Source organism: Heptranchias perlo, chromosome 17 (assembly GCF_035084215.1).
Source record: "Heptranchias perlo isolate sHepPer1 chromosome 17, sHepPer1.hap1, whole genome shotgun sequence".
NCBI lineage: Eukaryota > Metazoa > Chordata > Chondrichthyes > Hexanchiformes > Hexanchidae > Heptranchias > Heptranchias perlo.
Window position 1 is genome coordinate 14,358,635 of NC_090341.1, and position 27,956 is coordinate 14,386,590.

Below are 27,956 nucleotides of genomic sequence, written 5' to 3' on the forward strand. Positions count from 1 at the left end.
TCAACCTGGAGCCAATTTGACCCCAAAGAGACTTGCTTCTCTCCTTAAAAGGAGGACGGGTGGTATTGGGTCATTAGACAACTGTGGACTTGATCTCTTGCTCCAGCAGGTACCAGAGACTCCTCCCAAGCGGCAGGATGGAGGCAGCACAGTCCACCATGAAATGTGTGAGGGTAAGCACAGGGATGCAAGTGTGGGATCTTTTTAAAAAATAAATCTTGGAACTGGAATAATGGTAAAAATACAAGTGACTGGACACCACCTGCAAATATTATTTTTTCTGTTGAGGCCCCCCTTTGATAAGAAGGGGGGAGACATCAGGGTGTAACTTTCTTTTTCTTTTTATTTATAAAAAAACACAAATCGAAACCGAATAAACAAAGTCAAACAATAATTTTACATTCCTGATCGAGAATGCAGCAAATCAATATTTCAGGCACATACCTCATCTGGCCACTTCCTGCAGCTCGAGTGCGCAATCGCGAGAAACTGGCCAGGTGAAACTCACCTGAAGCCGCACTGATCGGCTCGCCGCCTCCTCCAGGTTTGTCTCCATTGAGAATATTAGCGCCGGCTGGAGAGACATGGGGACCCCGGCGAGGAAAGGCTTCCACAGGCAGGACATTAACAAGACGCGCTGGGAAGTGCCGGTCAGGTACACGGATCTCACCCCGATCGGTACGGGGGCGTACGGCAGCGTCTGGTAAGTGGAAATGTAATACTTGGCCGGGGGGGGGCCGGGGGCGGGGCCGGGGGCGGGGGGGGGGGCCGGGGGCGGGGGGGGGCCTGTCCGTGAGCGTGAAACTTACTTGTGATTTTAAAACATGGGGACTGCTGCGGATTCAGAGAGCTGAGGGTGATTGATTTTAAGAAAGTTAGTGTGCTCTTGGGATCTAGAAAGGAGACAATAACAAAAACATAAACAAAATAGAAACAAATTAAGAGATATTGGAAATATTTATATTTATTAATTAATTTTAAAAAAACAGGTAGTGAAATGTGTGACTAAACAATTCATAATAAGACCCACGAGCTATACAAACGGGCACAGGGAACAGTGATCTGGAGATGGCAGCCTGGGAGGCGGTCAAAGCAATTCCCCTACCAACTTTGCCCTGAGCCAGAGGATCGTCCGTCAACCGCTGCCTATCCTTTAATAGTCTCCATCCCTCATCCCCGAAACTCGATTCAGAGAGAAAGACTTTGAGTTGGGACACGGGATCTGAGCGTTTGCAACTTGTCAGCTGTTTAACTGGGGAACTGTTATTCTATATGTGATAGAAAAGGTAAGAATTTTTTTCCAAAGAGAGGAGGAGGGAGGGGGTTGGGGAATTTCATCGAAAAGGAAGGGACTGTCTGGGTTTTTTTTAATTCGTTCATGGGATGTGGGCGTCGCTGGCAAGGCCAACTATTATTGCCCATCCCTATTTGCCCTTGAGAAGGTGGTGGTGAGCTGCCTTCTTGAACCACTGCAGTCCGTGTGGTGAAGGTTCTCCCACAATGCTGTTAGGTAGGGAATTCCAGGATTTTGATCCAGCGACGATGAAGGAACGGCGATATGTTTCCAAGTTGGGATGGTGTGTGACTTGGAGGGGAACATGCAGGTGGTGGTGTTCCCATGTGCCTGCTGCCCTTGTCCTTCTAGGTGGTAGAGGTCGCGGGTTTGGGAGGTGCTGTCGAAGAAGCCTTGGCGAGTTGCTGCAGTGCATCCTGTGGATGGTACACGTTGTAGCCACAGTGCGCCAGTGGTGAAGGGAGTGAATGTTTAGGGTGGTGGATGGGGTGCCAATCAAGCGGGCTCCTTTATCCTGGATGGTGTTGAGCTTCTTGAATGTTGTTGGAGCTGTACTCATCCAGGCAAGTGGAGAGTATTCCATCACGCTCCTGACTTGTGCCTTGTAGATGGTGGAAAGGCTTTGGGGAGTCAGGAGGTGAGTCACTCGCTGCAGAATACCCAGCCTCTGACCTGCTCTTGTAGCCACAGTATTTATATGGCTGGTCCAGTTAAGTTTCTGGTCAATGGTGACCCCCAGGATGTTGATGGTGGGGGATTCGGCGATGGTAATGCCGTTGAATGTCATGGGGAGGTGGTTAGACTCTCTCTTGTTGGAGATGGTCATTGCCTGGCACTTGTTTGGCGCGAATATTACTTGCTACTTATCAGCCCAAGCCTGGATGTTGTCCAGGTCTTGCTGCATGTGGGCTCGGACTGCTTCATTATCTGAGGACTGTGAATGAGAAGACAGGAAATGGGAGCGGTCCTCCAAGCTGCACGGCCGGTGGAGGCGACATTGATTGGGGCTCATGGCAAAGGTACGATGGGATCTATTTCAGATGCTGCCTACAGTATCTCAACCTATCCATACAGCTGCCTCACCCTCTGTTAATTTAGAACTTTGCTTTCTCAGGATTACTGGCAAAGTCATTGGACTTTAGTAAAGTAAAGTGTTCTGCAGACACATAAATAACAAAAGAAAAATCAGAATAGGGATGCACATGATAAATTCAAGGTAAAGACAGAGAAATGGCGAATTATTGAATAGTTACTTTGCCTCTGTATTTACCAGGGAGACTAACAAGGTGGACAGGACATTAGAAGAAGGGATCGAAAAAGATATTAAAACATTTAAGATAGAAAGGGGGGAGATAATTGATAAACTAATGAAACTTAGGGAGGATAAGACCCCTGGTCCAGATGGATTGCATCTGCCAGTATTAAAAGAAGTTAGGGAGGAGATCGCAGAGGCACTATTACATATATATAAAAATTCATTAGAAAAGTGCCAGAAGACTAGTGGACAGCTAATGTTATTTCTATATTTTAAAAAGGGAGATCGAACAAGTCCAGGGAACTATAGAACATTTAGCTTAACATTGGTGTTCGGAAATATAATGGAATCTTTACTCAAAGTTGTAATAAAAAGACATCTAGAGAACGAATATATAATAAAGAATAGTCAGCACGGATTTTAGAAGGGAAAGTCATGCATGACCAACCTTATTGAGTCCTTTGAAGATGTAACAGAAAGAGTAGACAAGAGCAATGTAGTAGTGTAATGTATTTGGATTTTCAAAAGGCCTTTGATAAGGTACTTCATTGTAGACTCATGGCTCAGGTCAGAGCATGTGGAATCAGGGGACAGGTAGCAGAACGGATAACAAGTTGGCTACAAAACAGAAAACAGAGCATAGGGGTTAAGGGTAACTACTCAGACTAGCAAAAGGTGGGAAGTGGTGTTCCACAGGGATTGGTCCTGGGACCACTGTTGTTCATAATTTACATTAATGATTTGGATTCGGGAATCAGAAGTACAATTTCAAAATTTGCAGGTGATACCAAATTGGGGGGTGTAGTTAATACAAAGGAAGAATGCGTCAAAATGCAAGAGGACATTAATAAACTTGCAGAATGGGCCTGTAATTGGCAAATGAATTTCAATGTAGATAAATGTGAGGTGGTGCATTTTGATAGGAAGACTAAGGAGGCCACATACTGCTTGGATAATGAGTCTAAATGGGATAAAGGAGCAAAGGGATCTAGGGATACAGATACACCAATCACAAAAAGTAGTGACGCAGGTTAATAAGGCCATAAAGGCAAATCAAGCACTTGGGTTCATTTCTAGAGGGATCGAACTGAAAGGAAAAAAAGTTATGTTAAACTTGTATAGAACCTTGGTTACACCACTCTTGGACCACACTGTTCTGGTCTCTATATTATAGAAAGGGTAGATGTGGAGAAAATGTTTCCACTTATGGGGGAGTCCAAAACTAGAGGTCATAAATATAAAATAGTCTTTAAATCCAATAGGGAATTCAGGAGAAACTTCTTTACCCAAAGAGTAGTAAGAATGTGGAACGTGCTGCCACAAGGAGTAGTTGAGGCAAATAGCATGGATGCATTTAAGGAGAAGCTAGATAAGCACACGAGGGAGAAAGGAATAGAAGGGTATCTAGATAAGGTTGGATGAAGTAGGGAGGGAGGAGGCTCATGTGGAGCATAAATGCTGGCATAGACCAGTTGGGCTGAATGGCCTGTTTTTGTGCTGTAGTTTTGTTGTAAATTGATAGTTACGGAGGAGGAAGGCAATCAGCCTATGATAGCTCAGCCGCGCTCCAACACAGCATCCAACTGTTTCTTAAGTGTTTCCCGGGTTTAACTGGCTACTAACATACCCTGAACCCCACTCCATACCTTGATCAATCTAAATTTGCTTTTCACCAGTTTGAACCTGTGTCCCCTTGTCCTACTGTGGCAGTTTAATTTGAATGAATGTTTTGGATTTAACTCTCCTGTACACTCATCAGTTTCTGTGGTTTGGATGAGTTAGGAAAGGTCAGGGTTGACGTCAGTGGTTGTGCCATTGACTAATAACAGGAGATGTGTTAACTAAAGCTACATCCAGAACAGAAATTCCTTCAGTACTGTTTACCAGAAGCCAAGCCTACAATATGGATGTCACAGTAACATCACCTCAGCTGTATATGGAGTCAGAATGCCCCATTATCATGTCAAAAATAAAAATATTCCAGTATTCCCAATAGAATTTGGGTAATGGTAGTGTAGTGGTTATGTACTGGGCTCACAACCCAAGTGTCACAAGTTCAGTAAATCTGGTTCTGGTAACTTGCGGCTGGCACCAAAAAAAAATAAGCATGAAAGATTCCAGATGGTTATAAAAACCCAGCTGGTGAACTAATGTCCTTCACCAAGGGGACCTGCCACCCCTACATGGTCTGGCCTACATGTGACTCCAGTCCCATACTATGTAGTTGACTGTAATGTTCTCTGAAGTGCCTCTTAATGTCCTCTGAATCACTACCCACCAGAGCTTCTCAGGGCAACTAGGGATGGGCAATAAATGCAGCATTATCCGTGCTGCCCACACGCTGAGAATTTTTTTAAAATCGGGGTGAAATTTTGCTATGTGACATTAGTAACAAATATGTTAATGTTTAAATGTGTTAATGGCATCATTAAAATGAGGAATTCTATCCAAATACATTAATTAATATTGCACAGCATGATTTCAGCCCAATATAGAATAATGCCCCAATGACCATCTACCCAATGGGACATAAGGGTCAAATATGTCCCTGCATTATGTACCTAATGGGATATCTAGAATAATGACTTAGTAATACCTGTCCAGTGGACGTAAGGAATAGTAAATCACTTAACCAACGGGACATATAGAATAAGAGTACCCCAAAAATACACACATGTACCCACATGCACGATCGCAACTCCTTCAACCGTGCCCAGGACAACACTTTAAGCACTAGTTGATCTCCCATGTTGGTGGTCACAGGTAAAAATATTAGACATAATTTAAAAATATTAAGAATAATTTATGCTATCCCTTAATTATTTGCATTTTGTTTGCTCTCCATATCAATTTATTTTTAATTGGACATACAGTTGAAAAGGAGAAATTTGCAGGGCCATGGGGAAAGAGCAGGGGAGTGCGACTAATTGGATAACTCTTTTAAAGAGTTGGCACAGGCACAATGGGCAGAATGACCACCTTCTGTGCTGTATGATTCCAAGATGTCTTCTCTAATGTTTAACTTGCAAACTTCAGTTTATTTTTGTTCTTGGTGTCATTATCCTTCTTTTGTGATCCTTTCCAATGCTTTAAAATATATTTGCTTGTGAAAAATTGCATATATCTTTGTATTTAAAAAAAAAACTTGCATTTATATAGCGTCTTTCAGGACATCCCAAAGCGCTTTACAGCCAATGAAGTACTTTTGAAGTGTAGTGACTGTTGTAATGTAAGCATGCATTGTGATGGAGGTTGCAGTATGGTTCATTGGAGTTGTAGTGTGGTTATTTGGCTCAGAATGTCAGGCCCCGGCTGGGTGATGAATGATGAGAGGGAGATGAGACGTAACAAGGTGTGTTGAGCTGTGCATTGGAGTTGGGGAAATTTTTGGAATGATTGGAAGGTGAGATTTTTTTTCCTCTGTAATGTTGATTGTGTTTATTATGCTAAACAATTAGATGGGGGAGAAACACAAAGACTTAAACACAGTCCGTGAGGGAGAGAAAAATTGATTAACTTGTAATGATGTGGCAGATGAGAGACTCAACTTACATAACAGACATAAAGAAGATAGAACTCGTATTTATTTAGCACCTTCCAAGCGTCAAGATCATCTTAAAGCACTTCACAACCAAAAAATTACTGTTATATAGACAAATGCAGCAGCCAAATTGCGCATAGCAAGGTCTCTGCACTGACCAGTTTTGGTGGTGTTGGTTGCGGGATGAATGTTGTTTAGGACACTGGGAGAACTCCCCTGCTGTTCTTATGCCATGGAATTTTTTACATCAACTTGAACAGGCAGACAAGGCCTTAGTTTAATGTCTTATTCAAAAGACAGCACCTCTGATAATACAGCACTGCACTAAAGTGTCAGCCTAGATTATGTGCTTAAGTCCTGGAGTGGGTCTTAAACCTACAACCTCCTGACTCCGAAGTGAGATTACTAACACAGAACCAAGCTGGCACTTTTTCTCTAAGAAATTTTATTATAAAAGTAGATGGGTTGAGCTGACTGCAGCTACACATTTCATGCTACCTGCCGCTACTGGTATTGCTCTGTAACTTCCTGTCAGGAGGTAGATGAAAGCAGCTTTCCATGTGGTGAAGGAGCACGGCTTCTCCTCAGCATCTACAATTAACAGGATTGGGTAGTCATTGTAGAAATGATCACAGGTGCAAACCGCATTTAACATTCTGAGGTACGCTGTCTTGGCAGCAGCACTGTGCCACTTACAATAGAGTATTTACAAAGCAACTGGCAAGTGCTTTATGTTGTGGCAGAAAATCAATTCTTTTGTTCTAATTAGTATTATTACATTTGTTCAGATCTAAACGCTCAAGATAAATATGGTGCACTTGCAAAGTGAATGTGGCTTCACTGGAAGTGTTGGTTTTGGTCATTCTTCAATTTTTTTTTACTCTGTTATGTTATTTATTTTGTCCCTCATAGCTCTTTCTGGGTTTTATACTCTGATAGGTGAACTAATCCCACTCTGTAAGCAACTGTTATAAACAAAAGAAAGAGATTCTGCCTGTTTTGTCCTCATTGTGCCTGGCCTCTGCTTGACACATTCTCACAGCTGAGATCAGGAACTTAGTGTATGAGGAGGAATAATGGGGGCAAAGCCACATCCTTCCACTCCAAGGCACGTTGTGTTGCAGCTTCTGTCACAGTGCCGCCTCATCCGTCAGCAAGTCTGTTATTCTGCTGCTTGTTTCCACCCTATACAGTTCAGCTATTGACCAGAGGACAGGGGAGAAAGTGGCTGTGAAGAAATTGCACCGACCCTTCCAGTCTTTAATTCATGCCAAGCGAGCGTACCGGGAACTGCGACTGCTCAAACACATCAAACAGGAAAACGTGAGTTGAGATCAACAAGTTCCAACAAATGAATCCTGAGAATATTAATGTTAAGTCTGTTCATATTTCTTCTATAATTTTATCAGCCTTTTAATTTTTTTGCAGGTGATTTGTTTGCTGAATGTCTTTTCACCAGAAGACTATTTACAAACATTCCAGAGCTTGTGAGTACATGCAACACAGTTGGAGAAAAATGTCTGTTTCTTCTTCCTCCGCTTGCGGTTTTTATGGATTCCAGCATGACATGCACCTTCTTGCAAAGCTCTGTAAGCACAAATAAAGTGGTGGGGCATTTATTCATATTCTCAATTCTCTCTGCCCACCTACATATTGCTGAATTGCAAATCACCACTACATCGCTGTGAGGAGGCACTAAGTGAAGGCCAATTCCTTTCTGACAGAGAGGGAAGAAAAGCTGACAGGAGGCATTATCCATTACTCCTGTGCAATGCCTAGTAGCTGTTTCAGAGCAGTAGAGGCTTGATGACCGGTTGCAGGCCCAGCCACCTTCCTACCAAAACTTCCACATTCTGTTCCTCCTCACCAACTGATTGTGCATCGCTTTGGTGTTCCATTCAATCCTGCACTGAACTTCAAACTACATATTCTATCCATCAGCAAGACCGCCTATTTCCACCTTTGAAACATTGTCCACCTCTGCCTGCATCCCCACTGCCTCTGAAACCCTCGTTAATGCCTTCGCCACCTTCGGGACCAACTTCGTCAATTGCTTTCCTCACCAGCCTCCCGAATTCCATTCTGCAGAAACTCCAACTTGTCCAAAGCTCAGCCGCCCATATTATATCTGGTTCCTCTGTCTCCCTTGTTCCCAGCAACCTCAATTGGCTCCCTTTTCCTAAAGCATTGAATTCAAAATTCTCATCTTCCTTTACAAACCCACCTCACCTCTCCCTATCTCTGCATTCTCTTCCAGTCTTGCATGCCCTCCACGCTTTTGCCTCTGGTCTCCTTTGCTTCCATCCGCCTTCCCCAATCCACTCCACTTTTAGTGGCAGAGCCTTCAGCTGCCTTGGCAGCACACTTTTGCCCAGCTGGCTACCCCTCTCGCCACCTTCAAAAGCCCTCTTAAAACATGCCTCCTTGATGCCTTTGGTCACCACCACCATCTCTTCTACTCATGATCAACATCTGTTTTTGGCTCTGTGAAGTGCCTTTGGAAAGTTTTACTGTATTAAAGGCATTATGTAAGTGTAAGTTATTCTGGTGCTGGGAGATCCAGTGGGCAATAGGGATACAAATAACTGAAAAGGAAGGAGTCTTATTGTTCCCTCTTTCGGTCGCTTCTCTCTCCCTGTCCCTCTCTGTCTCTCTTTCACTCTCTCTCTCTCTCTCTCTCTTTTTCTCTCTTTTTCTCTCTTTCTCTCTCTCAGACACACACGCTCTCATGCTCCAATCTGTGAGGGAGTTGGTACACAAACATGTTATTGTTTGTAGTGTTGGAGTATTGGAGATTAGGTGTTGGGTTATATGATCCCAACTACCTTCATCCCTCCCCCAAAGCAGGAATGTGCTGATTACATACGCAGTAGGAGAATGTGATGGATTAAAAGTGTCTCCGTTAAATTCTTCTCTGTGGCTTTGCTACAACATGCTGTGAAAGATTTGATGAACATGATGTGGGGATAAGACAAAAACATATGGGCTACAGTTTTTACACAATTCTGATTTTTAGATCTTGATAATTAGCATAAATTCTTTTCTCACCAATTTTCTCAACCTCACCTTATCAGTGTTGACTTCTTGCTGGGATATAGTTGCATGGGTGACCACTGCTCTATGGTAGCTCACCAAGGCCATTCTTTACGTGTGAGCCTTGTCAGTGTTGGCAAACTATTTGACTTTTAGGGCATCACACCTGAATCCAATCCAAGTGTACTTCTGGCAAGAGACTTGCATAGCAATCATGAGTGGGACCCTTGCCGATTATTTATTTATTTTACCCCCTTCCCTGACCTCAGCCACTGAGACCAGCACCACTTCCTAGCCATCCTATTAACTAACAGGATGCAGAATAAAACCAGGGACTTTCCTAATTTGTGAGGCTTCGTTGCTCACAGACTAAATTCATTGACCTATTAATTATGAGCAGCAGTGAAGCACTTTTTCTTCACAAGTCAGGTTTGATAATGACCATGCAGGAAGAGCGACCACAAGGGCAGGGAGACACATTGTCAGATGGGCACTTTAAGTGTAGTCACTCAGGTAGTATACCTATTGTAGCTATGCTGCAGGCTCAAACTGAACCTAGCCAAGAGAAACAGAATTTAAGTGTTAAAGAACAAGCATGTGGAGAGACTAGAGAATCTGGGATTGTTCTCCTTAGAGCAGAGAAGGTTAAAGGGGAGATTTAATAGAGGTGCTCAAAATTATGAGGGGTTTTGATATAGTAAATAAGGAGAAACTGTTCCCACTGGCAGGAGGGTCGGTAACCAGAGGACGTTGATTTAAGATAATTGGCAAAAGAACCAGAGGGGAGATGAGGAGAATTTTTTTTACGCAGCGAGTTGTTATGATCTGGAATGTATTGCAGAAAGGTTGGTGGAAACAGATTCAGTAGTAACTTTGAAAAGGGAATTGGATATATATTTGAAAAGGAAATATTTGTAGGGCTATGGGGAAAGAGCAGGGGAGCTGAATTAATTGGATCGCTCTTTCAAAGAGCTGGCACAGGCACGATGGGGCGAATGGCCTCCTTCTGTGCCATATGATTTCTTTTACCCCTCCCCTCCTTTTATGAAAGCATTGGCTCCCTCCCTGGAGTACAGTTTGATGGGTGATGGTTGCCCTCTGGTACTTCAATCAAGTGGCCATGATTCACGTACAAGCCTCGCTGGTGATTGTCAGCAAGCTATCCAACTATGGGGGTTGACTCAGCAGAACCTCTTCACCCAGCGACCACAAACTTGCACTTCTGGTAGGGACACTGTATTTTGATCAGGACTGGGACAATTTTCCCCTTCCCTAACCCAGGGGTACTGGAGCCAGTTGTAGCACCCCCTAATGCTGCCTGCCTCATCTATGCCTTTGTTACCTATAGACTGGACGTCTTCACACCTTGCACCCTCCGTAAACTTCAGCTCGTCCAAAGCTCTGCTGCCTGTATTCTAACTCGCACCAAGTCCCGTTCACCCATCACTCCCGTGCTCTCTGACCTACATTGGCTCCCGGTCCGACAACGCCTTGATTTTAAAATTCTCATCCTTGTTTTCAAATGCCTCCATGGCCTCATCTCTCCCTATCTCTGTAACCTCCTCCAGTCCTACAACCCTCTGAAATCTCTGAGCTCCTCCAATTCTGGCCTCTTGCGCATCCCTGATTTTCATCGCTCCACCATTGGTGGCCATGCCTTCAGCTGCCTAGGCCCCAAGCTCTGGAATTCCCTCCCTAAACCTCTCTGCCTTTCTCTCCTCCTCCTTTTAAGACACTCCTTAAAACCCATCTCTTTGACCAAGCTTTTAGTCACCTGTCCAAATATCTCCTTATGTGGCTCGGTGTCACATTTTGTTTGATGATGCTCCTGTGGAGCGCCTTGTGAAGTTTTACGTTAAAGGCCCCAAATAAATGCAAGTTGTTGTTGCTGGGTGTAGATCAGCCAACTCAGTATAAAACTAATACCCACCTGATCTATGTGGCTCAGAGACAGATTTTTCATCTGAGCCATTGGGACATACAAGTTTTTTTTCAAACTGTAATAAGACATAAAATCCACATGGGAAGTAATGAGTTGTATTCAATCATAATTAAGACCTCATTTCTTATCTTGAAACAAGTAATTGGGAGTGTTTCCATTTTGCAAAGAGAGTTCTCAATGCTGGGAAGGGAAGACTTTTCTACACTTTTTTTAAATCCAGTGCTCGTAGATCAGATATAAAAGTGCGAAGTACTCGGGGATTATTATATATATCAAAAATAGTAGATTACAAATAAAAACTTTACTTCTAAAAGTAACAAATTGTAGAATATATGAATGTAAAGAGTCTTATAATTAGGCTGAATGAAGGTGCTAGAGTAAGTGTGAGTTCTCACACATGTGTGTGTGTGTGTGTGTGTGTGTGTGTGTGTAAACTCTATTCACAGTTACATGGTGATGCCGTTTGTGGACCGGGACCTCAGTCATATCATGAAGAAACAGAAACTCTCTGAGAATATGGTGGCGTTTCTTCTTTACCAGATTCTACGTGGACTGAAGGTGAGGAGAAGTAGGGCTGATAGAGAGAGAGTCATGGAGAAGGATGGAGGCCATTAGGGCTTCCAGCACATGTGCAATTATAGCTGGTGGCTCTTTGGCGAGGAGAAGAAAGGAAGAAATTCCAGTATTGACTAATGCCTCACCGGGCTGGACCTAACATCAACTCTACACAATTCTAAACCACTTTGGTTCCTAGGGATAATACTGGCCTCCCACCAGACAGGTCATTATGGCCCTACAAAGACCTAGTCAGATTAGTACATGCTGGTATATCCAAACACAATGGTAATGTACAACCGACAGAATTTTCTCTTTTTCTTTGTAGTTATTTTGCATCCCCTCCTCCCCTGAAGGAATTTGACTCCTTACTGGGTTACAGTTCTACAGGTGCTGATCGCCCTCCTGTAGCTCACCCCACTATTCATGTGTGAGACTTGATAGTCAATGCTGGCAGGCTGCTTGACTATGAAGGACATCACAGCTGGGCCCAATCCTGTCCTCCCCTAACATGTGCGCACTTCCAGCAGCGGTTGTTGGATAGCAGTGAAGAGCAGGAAACCCATCCAATGTTTCCCTTACTAACTCAGAGCCCTGAGACTAATTGTAGTGTACCTACCAGTGGCCCAACAGAAATAAGCTAAATCAGCACAAACTTGGGACCGTCCTGGTCTATATTTCTCAGAGATATGTGTAAATCATTGGGAAAGTTCAAATTTACAGACTTTTGCAAAAAATTTTTGTTTTTTGTTCAAAACCCATGATCTTGATTTTTGGACTCCTTCAGGATCTGCTTGTAATTGTTGATTTCTTCATTTAAAGTTTGCTCCTTAATTCTAAAACACTCTATAATCTGAAGTAGCAACACTGACACTGATTTCAGGATCACTAGTGTGACACCATGTTTATGCATCGACATGAGTCCGGAAGATGTGTGATCTTTTTGTGCATCCATTTTATTTTTGCTGGGTTGGTGGTCTCACAAACGGAAGGGAACAAACATGGCCAAGCAGGTGCATGCACAGATTTTCTTTTCCTCTCTGTTATTTTAATGTATTTTTATTAAGTGCACATGAAGACAAGTAGAACAAAAATCACTTGCAAGGTGGAATAGTTCTCATCACTCTGAATTACACAGTGATGCCCATCAGTATTTATAGCAATGGGAGTTCCATATTTGTACAATTCGATTCTTAATAAATAAAAGGATTTTACATAATTTGAATTGACTAAATTCAGTGTTTATGGTTACAAACAGAAGGTGAATTCCCCCCACCCCCACTCTCCCATAAATCCTACTCAGTGATTCAGCTTCTATTCACAATACTAATTCAGTTCCATTATGAATGCTGAGTTGGCCATGGGAACAGATGTAAAGCGGGGGGGGGGGGTGGTAAAAAGCTTGGAATGTGAAGGGATTCGAAAAGCTTGATGTGAATGAAAAAGGTTCTTTGACATGTCTGGCAGTGACTGAAGCAGCTCTGGCAGAGGAAATGCCTAACTCCTCTTCATCACGATTTTAATCAGCTCTTTAGTTCTGCTGAATTGAAAGGAACATACATGCTAAAGACAGCCTGAGATCTAGCAGTCGGTGTATTGCACTAAGGAAGAACAAGAATGTCTTGATGACCAATCCCTCTCCCTTAATTCAGGAAGCTAATTACACTGTAGCTTTCCTCAAGGTTGCCCATGTTCTTGTACATTCATATAGACACCTCTCAGTAAAATGGCTGTATTGCTGTAGGATAACTTTGAGCGTTTAGAGGTAATCGGCACTCAGAAACTCAGATGATCTTTTAACAGATTATACTGGATCCCTTTTCATACAGATGATATTTCACACAGACTTTGTCACTTAGTGCCAGACTCTGGCACTAAAGAAAGGAAAAGGAGGGAACAAATAGAAGGGGTAAAATAAGAGGGAAGTGAATGAAATGGAATGGGGTTAAGTGTCTGTAAGGGGGTAAAATTCTAAAACATAAGGTATGTGTGTTCATTGACCTGAACTGTGAAGTTCCTTTGGATTCTATTAATTGCTACTTGACAGTGCATATTTTGGCTAAGAATGTAGTATCAGACAGGTTACCTTTAGGAATTATCAAATGCACTCTAAAAAGAAAGACTTGCATTTATATAGCACAATTCTTTGAAGTCTCCTTAAGTGCCTTACGTTGAAGTGCAGTCACTAACAATGCAGCTTCTGTCAGTATTGCAGCAAAGTGTCAGCCCAGATATTATGATCATTGTACATAGTATATCCATTTTACTCTGTGCTATGAATAATATATTGCAATCATTGTACATAGAATATATTGTAAAATGGATATACTATGAATAATATATTGTGATCATTTTGTTTTTATTCATTCATGGGATGTGAGCATCGCTGGCAAGGCCAGCATTTATTGCCCATCCCTATTTGCCCTTGAGAAGGTGGTGGTGAGCCGCCGCCTTGAACCGCTGCAGTCCGTGTGGTGAAGGTTCTCCCACGGTGCTGTTAGGTAGGAATTTACAGGATTTTGACCCAGCAACGGTGATATATTTCCAAGTCGGGATGGTGCGTGACTTGGAGGGGAACGTGCAGGTGGTGTTGTTCCCATGTGCCTGCTGCCCTTGTCCTTCTGGGTTTGGGAGGTGCTGTCGAAGAAGCCATGTATGCCGTTTATCTATTTTGTTAATAACATGGCTCTTCAACATCCATCTAGTTATGGATACAATGTGTGGATTTCTCCAAACTCAGTATTTGATTAAAAAATGGGAAATTTCACAGCCTATTTTTCTCAAATTTAGGAGATCAGTTTTTACCAATTTACCACCCAAAATAAATCATGAATTTATTGGTGGAAATCGGTAAAAACTGAATTTAAAGGTCCCTAAGTACATGAGCTCTGAAGGGGAAGCTAAGTGTATACCAGAGCTGCTTATAGGTGGAAGTTTCATCCCAACTGAAGATTGGGACCCATTCAATGGCACTAGTAGAACCTATCTCCACTCAAGAAACACACTTCCTCAAATCCGACTGCACTGGTGGGTCCCACATCCACTCAAGGTGCAGACACCTCCATGTATAATGGCAATAATGGGTCAATTATTCACTCAAGAAGACTTCTTCATCTGTAGTCCTTAGATGTTTTACTTTGATAGTCACTGATCTTTTGTCTGATTTCTCCCACAGTACATCCATTCTGCTGGCATTGTTCACAGGGTAAGGCAATTTCTTTCCTCACCCTTTACTGAATGTCCACTTGTGATCCATAATAGGGTACAGGGGAGACACAGTTTCTCCTATGAGGAAAAAATGACTCGTAAACCACACATGAAAATTATCCACTTTACACGGTCTATTATTAATAGTAAAATAACAATGGCATACTCAATTAAAAGTTGCTTTTAAAGGGGCTCTTTCATCTTCATGCAATTGGCCAACTGCCATAATATCTTCTTTGATCCTTGTAAAATGATACTTTTGAGTGGATGCAATCCAGGTTGTCCCTTTTAAATTTTTCCAAAAAAAAATTATTCTCCCTTTTTCTTTCTTCTAGGCCTCTCCAGATCTGAGGTCCCTATCAGCACTGTTCCTTAGCTGGGGTTGCTACAAAATGGATGTTTTTTTTTGGTTTCTGGTTTTTATTATTCTGCCAAAACAATGGAAAATTCCTAAAAGGAAAATATGAATCTCAGGCCTCACTGCTCACATTTCCAACTAGAGAGTACCAGTTCGAATCTCACCCCAAACTGACACGAACTCCAACTGGAGAATTCATGGTCTAATCTCAACTCTAATTGACAGGAGCTTCCAACCAGACAATCCAAGGTCTAATCCCAGCTCTGACTGACTGGACCTCCTAACCAGAGAGTCTGAGATTCAATCCAAGTCAGCTGGAAATCCTAACCATAGTCTGAGTTTAAAACAATGCCCAACTGACAAAAACTCTCTATGGTAATTGGTAATGAGAATCTTTTTGAACGATTTTATTACAGGTAGCAAACAAAGGATATCAACTCTTCCGATCAGGTAATTAATGCCGGTACTTTGCTAGAAGCCGCTAAAGATAGTTCTTTTTATTGTTTCTTTGCAGGACCTAAAACCTAATAACCTAGCGGTGAACCAGAACTGTGAACTAAAGGTAAGAATAAATTTATGACACTAATGGGACATCAAATTGAACACACAAAACAGTGAAGTGCTCAGGACATCTGCTAAATTTATAAATATAAGAAATAGGAGCAGGAGTAGGCCTTATGGCCCCTCGAGCCTGCTCTGCCATTCAATAAGATCATGGCTGATCTTCTACCTCAACTCCACTTTCCCGCCCTATCCCCATATCCCTTGATTCCCTTAGTGTCCAAAAATCTATGGATCTCAGTCTTGAATATACTCAACGACTGAGCATCCACAGCCCTCTGGGGTACAGTATTCCAAAGATTCACAACCCTTTGAGTGAAGAAATTTTTTCCTCATCTCTGTGCTAAATGGCTGACCCCTTATCTTGAGACTATGACCCCTAGTTCTAGACTCTCCAGCCAGGGGAAACAGCCTCTCAGCATCTACTCTGTCAAGCCCTCTAAGAATGTTATACGTTACAATGAGATCACCTCTCATTCTTCTAAGCTCCAGAGAGTATAGGTCCATTCTACTCAATCTCTCCTCACAGGACAACCCCTCATCCCAGGAATCATTATAGTAAACCTTTGTTACACTCTCTCTAAGGCAAATATGTCCTTCCTTAGGTAAGGAGACAAACTGTACACAATACCCCAGGTGTGGTCTCACCAGAGCCCTATATAATTGCAGCAAGACCTCCTTACTCTTATACTCCAACCCCCATGCAGTAAAGGCTAACGTACGATTTGCCTCCCTAATTGCTTGCTGCTCTGCATATTAACTTTCTGTGATTTGTGAACAAGGACACCCAAATCCCTTTGACTACCAATATTTCTTAGTCTCTCACCTTTTTAAAAAATATTCTTCCTACCAAAGTGGATAATTTGACATTTCCCCACATTATATTCCATCTGTCACCTTCTTGCCTACTCACTTAACCTTGTCTATATTCCTTTGCAGACTCTTTGTGTCCTCCTCATAGCTTACTTTCCCACCTAGCTTTGTATCATCAGCCAACTTGGATACATTACACTTGGTCCCCTCATCTAAGTCATTGATATAGATTGTAAACAGCTGAGGTCCAAGCACTGATCCTTGCGGCACCCCACCAGTTATAACCTGCCAACCCGAAAGTGACCCGTTTATTCCTGCTTTCTGTTTTCTGTGTGTTAACCAATTCTCAATCCATGCTAATATATTACCCCCAATCCGATGAGCCCTAATCTTGTGTAACAACTTCTTGTGTGGCACCTTATCGAATGCCTTTTGAAAATCCAAATATACTACATCCACTGGTTCTTTCTTATCCTGCTAGTTACACCTTCAAAAAAAAAATTCTAATAGATTTGTCAAACACAATTTCCCTTTCATAAAACAGTGTTGACTCTGCCTAATCATATTATGATTCTCTAAGTGCCCTGTTACTATGTCCTTAATAATATATTCTAGCATTTTCCTTACTACTGATGTCAGGTTAATTGGCCTATAGGCCCCTGTTTTCTCTCTCCCTCCTTTCTTGAATAGCAGGGTTACATTTGCTACCTTCCAATCCATGGGAACAGTTCTAGAATCTAGGAAATTCTGGAAGATCAAAACCAATGCATCCACTATCTCTGCAGCCACCTCTTTTAGACCCCTGGGATGCAGGCCACCAGATTATGGGGATTTGTTGGCTTTTAGTCCCATTAATTTCTTCAATACTTTTTCTTTACTAATTTTAATTACTTTAAGTTCCTCACTCTCATTAGACCCTTGGTTCCCCACTATTTCTGGTATGATTTTTTTGTCTTCCACTGTGAAGACAGATACAAAATATTTATCTAACGTCTCTGCCATTTCCTTATTCCCCATTATAATTTCTCCTGTCTCTGCTTCTAAGGGACCTACTTTCGCTAATCTCTTCCTTTTTACAGACTTGTAGAAGCTCTTACAATCTGTTTTTATATTTCTTGCTAGTTTACTCTCATATTCAATTTTCTCCCTCTTCATCAATTTCTTGGTCATCCTTTGCTGATTTCTAAAACCCTCCCATCCTCAAGCTTACTACACTTTTGGCAGCTTTGTAAGCCTCTTCTTTTAACCTAATACAATCTCAACTTCTCTAATTAGCCACGGTTGGATCACTTTTCCCGTGGAGTTTTTATTCCTCAAGGGAATGTATATTCATTGAGAATTATGAAGTATTTCTTTAAATGTTCACCATTGCTTATTACAGCCATATCTTTTAATCTAATTTCTCAATCTACCTTAGCTAAATTGCCACTCATACCCACTTAAAAGTTGCACCCTACATTTTCAAAGGGTTTAGAAATTCTCTGTTTTCCCAAATGTCAAGAAATGAATGTCTGTAATTTTGTTAGGTTTTATGTCCACAAAACCTAACACCCTTGAGCATGTGGAGAAGAGTGTATAGGATATTTATCAGGTCCCATCAGATACATTTAAGCAATGAATGAACAACAAAAACATTTATGAATAATGAAGTGAAAATTTATGTGGCTACAGCCCAGACTAATGGGAAGAGGATTCCCTCTCTTGGGAATAAGAGCTGTGAGAGTTCGAAGTTAGATGAGTCTGGACAATCTTAACCCAATTCTCTGTGGACACAAAGCTGTAGCAGAAAACCAAGCATTTTCAGCAGTTATTGGCATGAAGTTGGCAGTTCATACCATCATAGAATGATATAGCACAGAGGGAGGCCATTCAGCCCATCATGCCTGTGCTGGCTCTTTGGTAGAGCTATCCAATTAGACCCACTCCCTTGCTCTTTCCCCATAGTCCTGTAATTTTTTTCCCCTTCAAGTATTTATCCAATTTCCTTTTGAAAGTTATTATGAATCTGCTTCCACCATCCTTTCAGGCAGTGCATTCCAGATCATCACAACTCTCTGCGTTTAAAAAAAAATCCTCATGTCGCCTCTGGTTCTTTTGCCAATCACCTTAAATCTGTGTCTTTTGTTTACTGACTTTACTGACTCTCCTGCCACTGGAAACAGTTTCTCCTTATTTACTCTATCAAAACTGTTCATGATTTCGAACACCTCTATCAAATCTCCTCTTAATCTTCTTTGCTCTAAGGAGAACAACTCCAGTCTCTCCATATAACTGAAGTCCCTCATCCCTGGCACCATTCTAGTAAATCTCTTCTGCACCCTCTCTAAGGCATGACATCCTTCCTAAAGTGTGGTGCCCAGAATTGACCACAATACTCCAGCTGAGGCCTAACCAGTGTTTTATAGAGGTTTAGCATAACTTCCTTGCTTTTGTACTCTATGCCTCTATTTATAAAGCCAAGGATTGCATATGCTTTATTAACAGTCTTCTCAACTTGTCCTGCCACCTTCCAAGATCTGTGTACATACACCCCCAGGTGTCTCTGTTCCTGCACCCCCTTTAAAATTGTACCATTTAGTTTATATTACGTTTTAGTAGGAAGAATGAGGACAAGTATCATTTCACATTTCTCTGCGTCATATTTCACCTGCCACGTGTCTGCCCATTTCACCAGTCTGTCTATGTCCTCCTGAAGTCTGTTACTATCCTCCTCATTGTTTAGTGCATTTCCAAGATTTTTGTCATCTACAAACTTTGAAACTATGCCCTGTATAAAGCATTTGGACAGTTACATGGGTAAGATGGGTATAGAGGGATATGGGCCAAGTGCAGGCAATTGGGACTAGCTTAGTGGTATAAACTGGGCGACATGAACATGTTGGGCCGAAGGGCCTGTTTCCATGTTGTAACTTCTATGATTCTATGATTCTATGAAGTCCAGGTCATTAATATAGATCAAAAAAAAGCAATGGTCCTAATACTGACCCCTGGGGAACACAACTGTAAACTTCCCTCCAGTCTGAAAAACAAACGTTCACCACTACTCTCTACTTTCTGATCCTTAGCCAATTTTGTATCCATGTTGTCACTGTCCCTTTAATCCCATGGGCTTTAATTTTGCTAACAAGTTTATTATGTGGTACTTCATCAAACGCCTTTTGAAAGTCAATACACAACATCAACTGTGCTACCCTCATCAACTCTTTCCGCTACTTCATCAAAGAACTAAATAAATAGCTTTAGTGTAGCACAAGGATCATCCACTGACCCTAATGTCCCCCCATTGCGGCTTCCAATTGGTCTTAAATAATTCCAGGATTTTCACCTCCAATACATATTGATTACTCTTTATCTGTCTTAAATTTGCCTTTTACTACTTTCAACCAATGATCCCTTGTCCTAAATTTAGTTTAAAGTAATTTTCCAGATTTACCTTTTCCATACCATTTACAATGTTGTACCTCCAAAAGATAACTTCTCAGATGTCTCCTTTCAAGGGAGAAGAGCCTAAGTTTCTCCAGTCTATCCTCATAACTGAGATCTCTAAGACTAAGGAACATCCTTGTGGCTTTTTTCCATTACCTTTAGCCCTTGAATGTCTTTTATGTGTCTCTGACCAGAACTGGACACAGTACTCTGACTAGAGCATTATACGGTTTGATCATGACTTCCTCCAACTTATATTCTAATGTCTGTTTAACTACGTAACCAATTCTATTGGCTTTATTGTATGCTGCTCAGTATCAGTTGAACATTTTGAGCATCAAATCTATTAAGGCTCCTAGAGATTTTCCAAATTCAACCGTAGCTATTTTAACGCCATTCATGGAGTACTTGAGTTGCCCATTTTTCCGTGTTATGTGTAACACCTATGAGTCATAACACAGCCCACCAGATTCTAGATTTTTGGATTGGTTCATCGTACCAAGATGGAGATGACAGGCTATGTTATAACTCACCCTTTGAGGTTATTTCGAACTTTGGATTACAATGATCTGTTTCTGTCCTGTACGTTCCTATATTCCTATATGTTCCTATTTCCAGTGTGTAAAAATTATTACAGTAGTCATTTTTAAAAAAAATCTCAATTCATTTTTCTTCATAACTTTTTTTTCAGATTTTAGATTTTGGATTGGCTCGTCATACCGAGACTGAGATGACAGGCTATGTTATAACTCGCTGGTACCGACCCCCTGAGATTATTCTGAACTGGATGCACTACAGTTATTCAGGTAGGAATTTGAGGTAATCTAAAAGTACAAGGAAACTACTCCCATGGTTCTGAGAGTTTATTCAGTGAGTAACTGAGGCATAAAGGCCAGTTGGTGTAGATTTAGCTGATCTCAGCTGTGGATGGTGGTGCTAGTAGCAATAGGAATGCTCAATTGGCTTTAGTGGCTCTGTGTTAGGAAGGGAAAAATCACCCAGGGTTCCCACTCCTGGTCACTATCCAGTTGCTTCTGCTGGAAGAGCATATGTGAACATCGGGTGACGAAATGTTTGGGCTGGACTGCGTTTCCCCCGAGGTTGAATAGCCCATTGAGACTTGCTGTCAATACTCACACATTAATAATGGCCACTTGGGAATCCACATGGATGTCTGGCAACTATGGAACCGTACCCCAGCAAGGAATCAGTACCATCAGAAGAGAAAATTGACAAAGGGAAAAAAAAACTAGGAGAGTACTTTTACATAGAATTAAAATAGAAATACAGAGAATATATAGCACGCAAACAGGCCATTCAAACCAATAGGTCTATGCCAGTGTTTATGCTCCATGTGAGCCTCTTCCTAGCCTACTTCATCTAACCCTATCAACGTATCCTCCTATTCCTTTCTCCCTTGTGTGTTTATCTAGCTTCCCCTTAAATGCATCTATGCTATTCGCCTCAACTACTCCTTGAGGTAGCGAGTTCCACGTTCCCACCATTCTCTGGGTAAAGAAGTTTCTCCTGAATTCCCTATTTGATTTATTAGTGACCACCTTATATTTATGGCTTATCAAACCCTTTCATAATCTTAAAGACCTCTAGCAGTTCACTCCTCAGCCTTGGAGAAAAGAGCCCCGGCCTGTTCAATCTTTTCTGATAGATATAACCTCTCAGTTCTGGTACTCAATTTTAGTACAAAGTACTGGGTCAATTTCTCTAATGTTATATATATTTTCACATCGTTCACCTGACGAAGGAGGTAGCCTCCGAAAGCTTGTGAATTTAAAATAAAATTGCTGGACTATAACTTGGTGTTGTAAAATTGTTTACAATATATATTGAAGATATCCTGTGCAGCTCTGATGACATCTATTACAGAGTACTCATCCTGGAGTGGCCCCCTTCATTTTTCTGCTCCAAGGTGGCTACTAGCCAATGTGGAGGTGCCAAATCTGGGAACTTATAGTCAAAAAGCAAAATACTATGGATACTGGAAATCTGAAAATAAAACGGAAAAGGCTGGAATACTTAGATCATCAGGCAGAATCTTCAGAGGAATAGAAGTCAGTCAGTCGATGTTTCAGGTCCAAAGAGCCTTCCTCAGGACTTGGGAAGGCCTTTAAGACCTAAAGCTTCGACTGACTGACTTGTTTCTCCACAGATGCTGCTTGACCTGCTGAGTATTTTTGGCTTTTTATGTTTATTGTTCCAGGAAATTATAGTACTGGCCTTGCATTATCATAAAATACAAACTATTTTCTCATACATATGGAGTTGATGAATGAAGGGAAGAAATGATGGGCAGCTGAGGGAGAAAAAGGATGACAAATTTATTACAATAATATGTTTGAATTTGTATAGTGCCTTATCATGTTTAACATCTCAAAGTGCTTCACACAATGAATTATTTATCAAGCACACTTATGTTGGTAAATTTGTTGGTGAGGGACAAACAGAGCTTTATAACTTTATAAGGCAATACATATGCAAATTTCCCTGCAGTTAATTCTATTGAGTAACCACCTCTGGGTGCAGTTTGTTTGAGGTACAGGTTGAATGTGATAGCTGTAAGAGATCCTCTGTTAGATATGTTGGGAGTTATATCTGCAGCTTGTTTCCCCCCCCCCCCCCCCATTTATGTTTCCTTTTGTTTTCTCACACTTTATGCACACCCTCCACTATTTGTACATTATTTTTAATATCTCTGCATCTTTTTACTCATCTTTTATATCACCTGTTTTCTATTAAGCAGATTGTCAACTATTTAATTCACACCTTCTCTGATTGGGAGGGTTCTCTCCCCTCCCCTCTCCCCTTTTGCTTTGCACTCGTTCCCCCCCTCCCCCGTCTTACTAAAATGTCTGGCTAACGTTCAGTCTTAGTTCTGATGAAGGGCACACACCCAAAATGTCAGAACCCGCCCTTCCTCTTTACAGCTGCCGACTGACCTGTATATTTCCAGCATTTTCTGGTTTTATTCCATTTCTGATAATGCATGCGACGATTCCAGCATCTATAGCAATACACCTATCTGTGCCTTCATGCATGTGCTTATGCACACATGTCTGCAATGCAGATGAACAACTGTCATACTGAAGTGCACATAGAATTTTACAGCATAGAAACAGGCTATTTGGCCCAACAGGTCTATGGCGGTGTTTATGCTCCACACAAGCCACCTCCCACCTTACTTTAGCTCACCGAAGGATGTTCCATATTTCACAGTTTTAAGGAGATCATTGAATTCAACAGAAACTACTGAAACACTGCTCTAACTCTTGCTCTCTTTTCTCTTATTCTCTTGTGCAGTGGATATTTGGTCGGTGGGGTGCATCTTGGCTGAGATGGTCACAAGGTCTGTGATCTTCCCTGGATTTGACCGTATCCTTCAATGAAATATCTGCTGAAATATTAACTGATCAATTATTTTAAATAGGAAGCAGTTTGTTCCATTGTTAGATGAATACAACTTTTACAAACAAGGCTGTGTCTTGCTCAGCCAGTGGGGTCAGGTGGAACACATTCCAATCATTCCCTTTCTTACAAAGCCAAAAGTATCTTTTCAACTTAATTGGAAACCCCCTAAGTGAAGAAAGTAGTAGTATATTCACACCAAAAGCTTATCCTAAGTGTGAAGTGTTTTTGACTCTGCACCAATCTTAATATTGTGGAGTGTAAATCAGGTGTCAAGGCCGGAACTGACTCTGAAGCAAAGCCTCCTCCAGGGACTCTCACTCCCCTTTGCTCTGATGTTAGGTTGGGCCCTGACGCTGGATTCAGGTGCATTTACACTGTAACTGCAGTGGATCTGTCAATTGTTACTTAAAAATAAACAGCGAGTGCAGGTTTTAAGGATTTCCAAAGAATCATTGAAGTTCTCTCTTGTCTGTGGTTGACTTTTTTAATGGTTTTATTTGAACGCATTCCCTGTGAGTGAATAATGAGTGGAACCAAAAATCTCCCTCAAAAAATCAAGCTTGGCGAAAGGTGGTATTCCTATTTGAATTGCAATTACACACAATGATACAGGTGAGACTGTCCGAGTCCAAAATTGGACCGGAAGAGGAGGCTAGGGAGGGGTTGGACAGAAAGTAGGATCAAAGCTTTAGCTCTGATGTTTCATATGATCTTAAAAAAACAGACTCAATGGAAGATGTGATGTGCTTCCCTGGAATGTTGAAAAAATAATTCTCAAAGGATATAATTTCCTGCACATTGGATGGATGTTTATTGAGGGAATAAAGTGGAAGCCAGGAGATTATGTATATTCTTCCTGAGTACATGTTAATATGCACACACATGGTATAAGGGTAAGTATGAGGGCTGTATTGTGACAATTACTATTTGGTTCATAAGAACATAAGAAATAGGAGCAGGAGTAGGCCATCTGGCCCCTCGAGCCTGCTCCACCATTCAGTAAGCTCATGGATGATCTTCTACCTCAACGCCATTTTCCTGCACTACCCCATATTCCTTGATGCCTTTAATATCTAGAAATCTATCTATCTCTGGTTTGAATGTACTCAGTGACTGACCCTCCACAGCCCTCTGGCGTAGAAAATTCCAATGATTCATCATCCTCTTAGTGAAGAAATTTCTCCTCATCTCAGTCTTAAATGGCCTACCCCTTATTCTGAGACTGTGACCCCTGGTTCCAGACAGGGGAAACATCCTCCCTGCCTCTACCCTGTCGAGCCTTGTAAGAATTTTGTATGTTTCAATGAGATCACCTCTCATTCTTCTAAATTCTAGAGAATACAGGCCTAGTCTACACAATCTCTCCTCATACGACAATCCTGCCATCCCAGGAATCAGTCTGATGAACCTTTGTTGCACTCCCTCTATGGCAAGTATATCCTTTCTTAGGTAAAGAGACCAAAATTGTACACAATACTCCAGGTGCAGTCTCACCAAGGCCCCATATAATTATAGTAAGACATCTTTACTCCTGTATTCAAATCCTCTTGTAATAAAGGCCAACATACCATTTGCCTTCCTAATTGCTTGCTGCACCTGTATATTAGCTTTCAGTGACTCATGTACAAGGACAACCAGGTCCCTTTGAACATCAACATTTCCCAATCTCTCGCCATTTAAAAAATACTCTGAATTCTGTTTTTCCTACCAAAGTGGATAACTTCACATTTTTCCACATTATATTCCATCTGCCATGTTCTTGCCAACTCACTTAGCCTGTCTATATCCCCTTGAAGCCTCTTTGCATCCTCCTCACAACTCACATTCCTACCTAGTTTTGTGTCATCAGCAAACTTGGAAATATTACATTTGGTCCCCTCATCCAAATCATTGATATAGATTTTGAATAGCTGGGGCCCAAGTACTGATCCCTGCAGTACCCCACTAGTCACAGTCTGCCAACCTGAAAAAGGCCCGTTTACTCCTACTCTCTGTTTTCTGTCTGTTAACCAATTCTCAATCCATGCCAGTATATTACCCCCAATTCCAAGTGCTCTAACTTTGCTCACCAACCTCCTGTGTAGGATCTTATCGAAAGCTTTCAGAAAATCCAAATACACCACATCTACTGGTTCCCCCTTATCTATTCTACTAGTTACATCCTCAAAGAACTCCAGAACTCCAATAGGTTTGTCAAACATGATTTCCCTTTCATAAATCCATGTTGACTCTGCCAAATCCTATTATTATTTTCTAAGTGTCCTTTTATCACATCCTTTTATAATAGATTCTAGCATTTTCCCTACTACTGATGTCAGGCGAATAGGTTTGTAGTTCCCTGTTTTCTCTCTCCCTTCTTCGGGATAGTTCTTTAACTCTTCCTTGCAGATTTTGATCAACTGAAAAAGATCATGAATGTGACAGGAACACCACCACAATACCTGGTGGATAAGATGCAGAGCAAAGATGTATGTATGAGTTCGCATAAATAACCTTTTATCCCTCCAGGAATGAAGGGGCAATAAATTTTACCACATATGCAAACAAACATTAAAACATAGCATGGGGAAAGTCCAAAGAGAGGGAAAAAGACAAAATAATAATGTAAAAAGACTTGCATTTATATAGTGCTTTTCACAACCTTAGGAAGAATCAAGGTGCTTTACAGTCAATTAAGTACTTTTTGAAATGTAGTCAGTAGGAAATGCAGCAGCCAATTTGCAACAGCAAGCTCCCACGAACAGCAATGAGATAATGACCAGATAATGTTTAGTGATTTTGGTTGAGGGATATTGGTTGAGGGATAGATCTTGGCCAGGAGACTGCTCTTCTTCAAAATAGTGCCATTGGATCATTTACGTCCGCCTGAGAGGGCAGACTAGGCCTCGATATAATGTCTCATCTGAAAGATGGCACCTCTGACAGTGTGGCGCTTCTTCAGTACTGCACTAGAGTGTATCCACAACCTTACGACTCAGAAGCAAGAGTGCTACCATTCAGCCATAATGTACTTTAACTTACTAGGAATATGAAATAAAGGTTACCTTTTAAAATTTTGAATATAGGATTGCAACATAGAATAAGTGTTTATTCAGAGAATGTTGTGAATAGTTTTTCCTCTAAGGCTCCATATGCTCTTCGTTAAGATTCAAAAGCCATTTGCTAATCATTCCCCATTCTCTTCTGAAAGCATTGACCCCTTGCTGGGCTACTATTTCATGGTCACTCACTGGGTACCTTACTCAAATGACCATTTGTTGTAAGAACATGAGAACATAAGAAATAGGAGCAGGAGTAGGCCAATCGGCCCCTCGAGCCTGCTCTGCCATTCAATAAGATCATGGCTGATCTGATCCTAACCTCAAATTTAAATTCATGTCCAATTTCCTGCCCGCTCCCCGTAACCCCTAATTCCCTTTACTTCTAGGAAACTGTCTATTTCTGTTTTAAATTTATTTAATGATGTAGCTTCCGTAGCTTCCTGGGGCAGCAAATTCCACAGACCTACTATCCTCTGAGTGAAGAAGTTTCTCCTCATCTCAGTTTTGAAAGAGCAGCCCCTTATTCTAAGATTATGCCCCCTGGTTCTAGTTTCGCCCATCCTTGGGAACATCCTTACCGCATCCACCCAATCAAGCCCCTTCACAATCTTATATGTTTCAATAAGATCGCCTCTCATTCTTCTGAACTCCAATGAGTAGAGTCCCAATCTACTCAACCTCTCCTCATATGTCCGCCCCCTCATCCCCGGGATTAACCGAGTGAACCTTCTTTGTACTGCCTCGAGAACAAGTATGTCTCTTCTTAAGTATGTTGTGTGTGAGCCAAGACAGTGAGTGACAACAGTCTATTTGATTGAAGGGGCATCAGTGCTAAGATGATGTGATCATCACCCGACATTTACAAATGTGAACTCGAGCAGCAGTTATTGAACAGCAATCAAGTGCAAGAACCCTAGCTAATTTTTCCCTCCCTAACCAAGAGGCATTGATGCCCATTGATCGATCCCTACTGTCACCACAGTTGAGATCAGCCAACTCAACACAGATTGAACCTGGGATCTTGCTGGTTGGTATGGCTCATCTACTGTCTGGATATACTCACTGAGCCATGGGGAAGTAGGGCCTGATTCACTTTTAATAATGTAATGGACACATGAAATGTTGCACAGACTCCATGGAATGTTCAGTACTCTGAACTTTGGGTTGCTACATTTGACATTGTTAATTAAACAGTGACTCTTGTCAGCTTTGGTTGTGATTAATACCTTTGGATTTCTTCAGGCAAGAAACTATGTCTGCTCCCTCACACCAAAAGAGAAGAAAAATTTCCAGCAAGTTTTTCCCACAATGAAAAAGCAAGGTATTGGAAATACTGGTAAAGCTTATTTGGAGATGAAATGAACTGGGCATTACTGTGTAAGGGGAGAGGTTGCTAGAGAAGGGTAAATACACAAGGCTATCCGGTTCCATTTTCTCTATAGTAAACTGGCAATTCCTTAGGATAGTAAATATCTTGGAGGCTGTAGTTGCATAGAGATGGGAGGGA

General features: G+C 41.5%; 2 protein-coding genes across 2 annotated transcripts in view; one reads left to right on the top strand and one right to left on the bottom strand.

Moving 5' to 3' along the window:
* Positions 1-497: 497 nt before the first annotated feature.
* zgc:171775 (STKc_p38 domain-containing protein) overlaps positions 498-27,956 on the top strand; it is a 32,085-nt gene continuing 4,626 nt past the window's right edge. Inside the window, exons 1-10 of the mRNA XM_067998537.1 lie at positions 498-703; positions 7,284-7,413; positions 7,519-7,577; positions 11,512-11,623; positions 14,796-14,825; positions 15,700-15,747; positions 20,677-20,791; positions 23,301-23,372; positions 25,797-25,876; positions 27,692-27,770. Of these exons, the coding sequence (XP_067854638.1) occupies positions 585-703; positions 7,284-7,413; positions 7,519-7,577; positions 11,512-11,623; positions 14,796-14,825; positions 15,700-15,747; positions 20,677-20,791; positions 23,301-23,372; positions 25,797-25,876; positions 27,692-27,770 (844 nt within the window). The 5' untranslated portion in view covers positions 498-584. The remainder of the gene's footprint in view (positions 704-7,283; positions 7,414-7,518; positions 7,578-11,511; positions 11,624-14,795; positions 14,826-15,699; positions 15,748-20,676; positions 20,792-23,300; positions 23,373-25,796; positions 25,877-27,691; positions 27,771-27,956) is intronic.
* The window catches only part of ccdc51 (coiled-coil domain containing 51), a 29,854-nt gene continuing 14,471 nt past the window's right edge, over positions 12,574-27,956 (bottom strand). The window contains exon 5 of the mRNA XM_067998536.1: positions 12,574-14,905. The gene's annotated coding sequence lies outside the window, so the exon portion shown is untranslated. The remainder of the gene's footprint in view (positions 14,906-27,956) is intronic.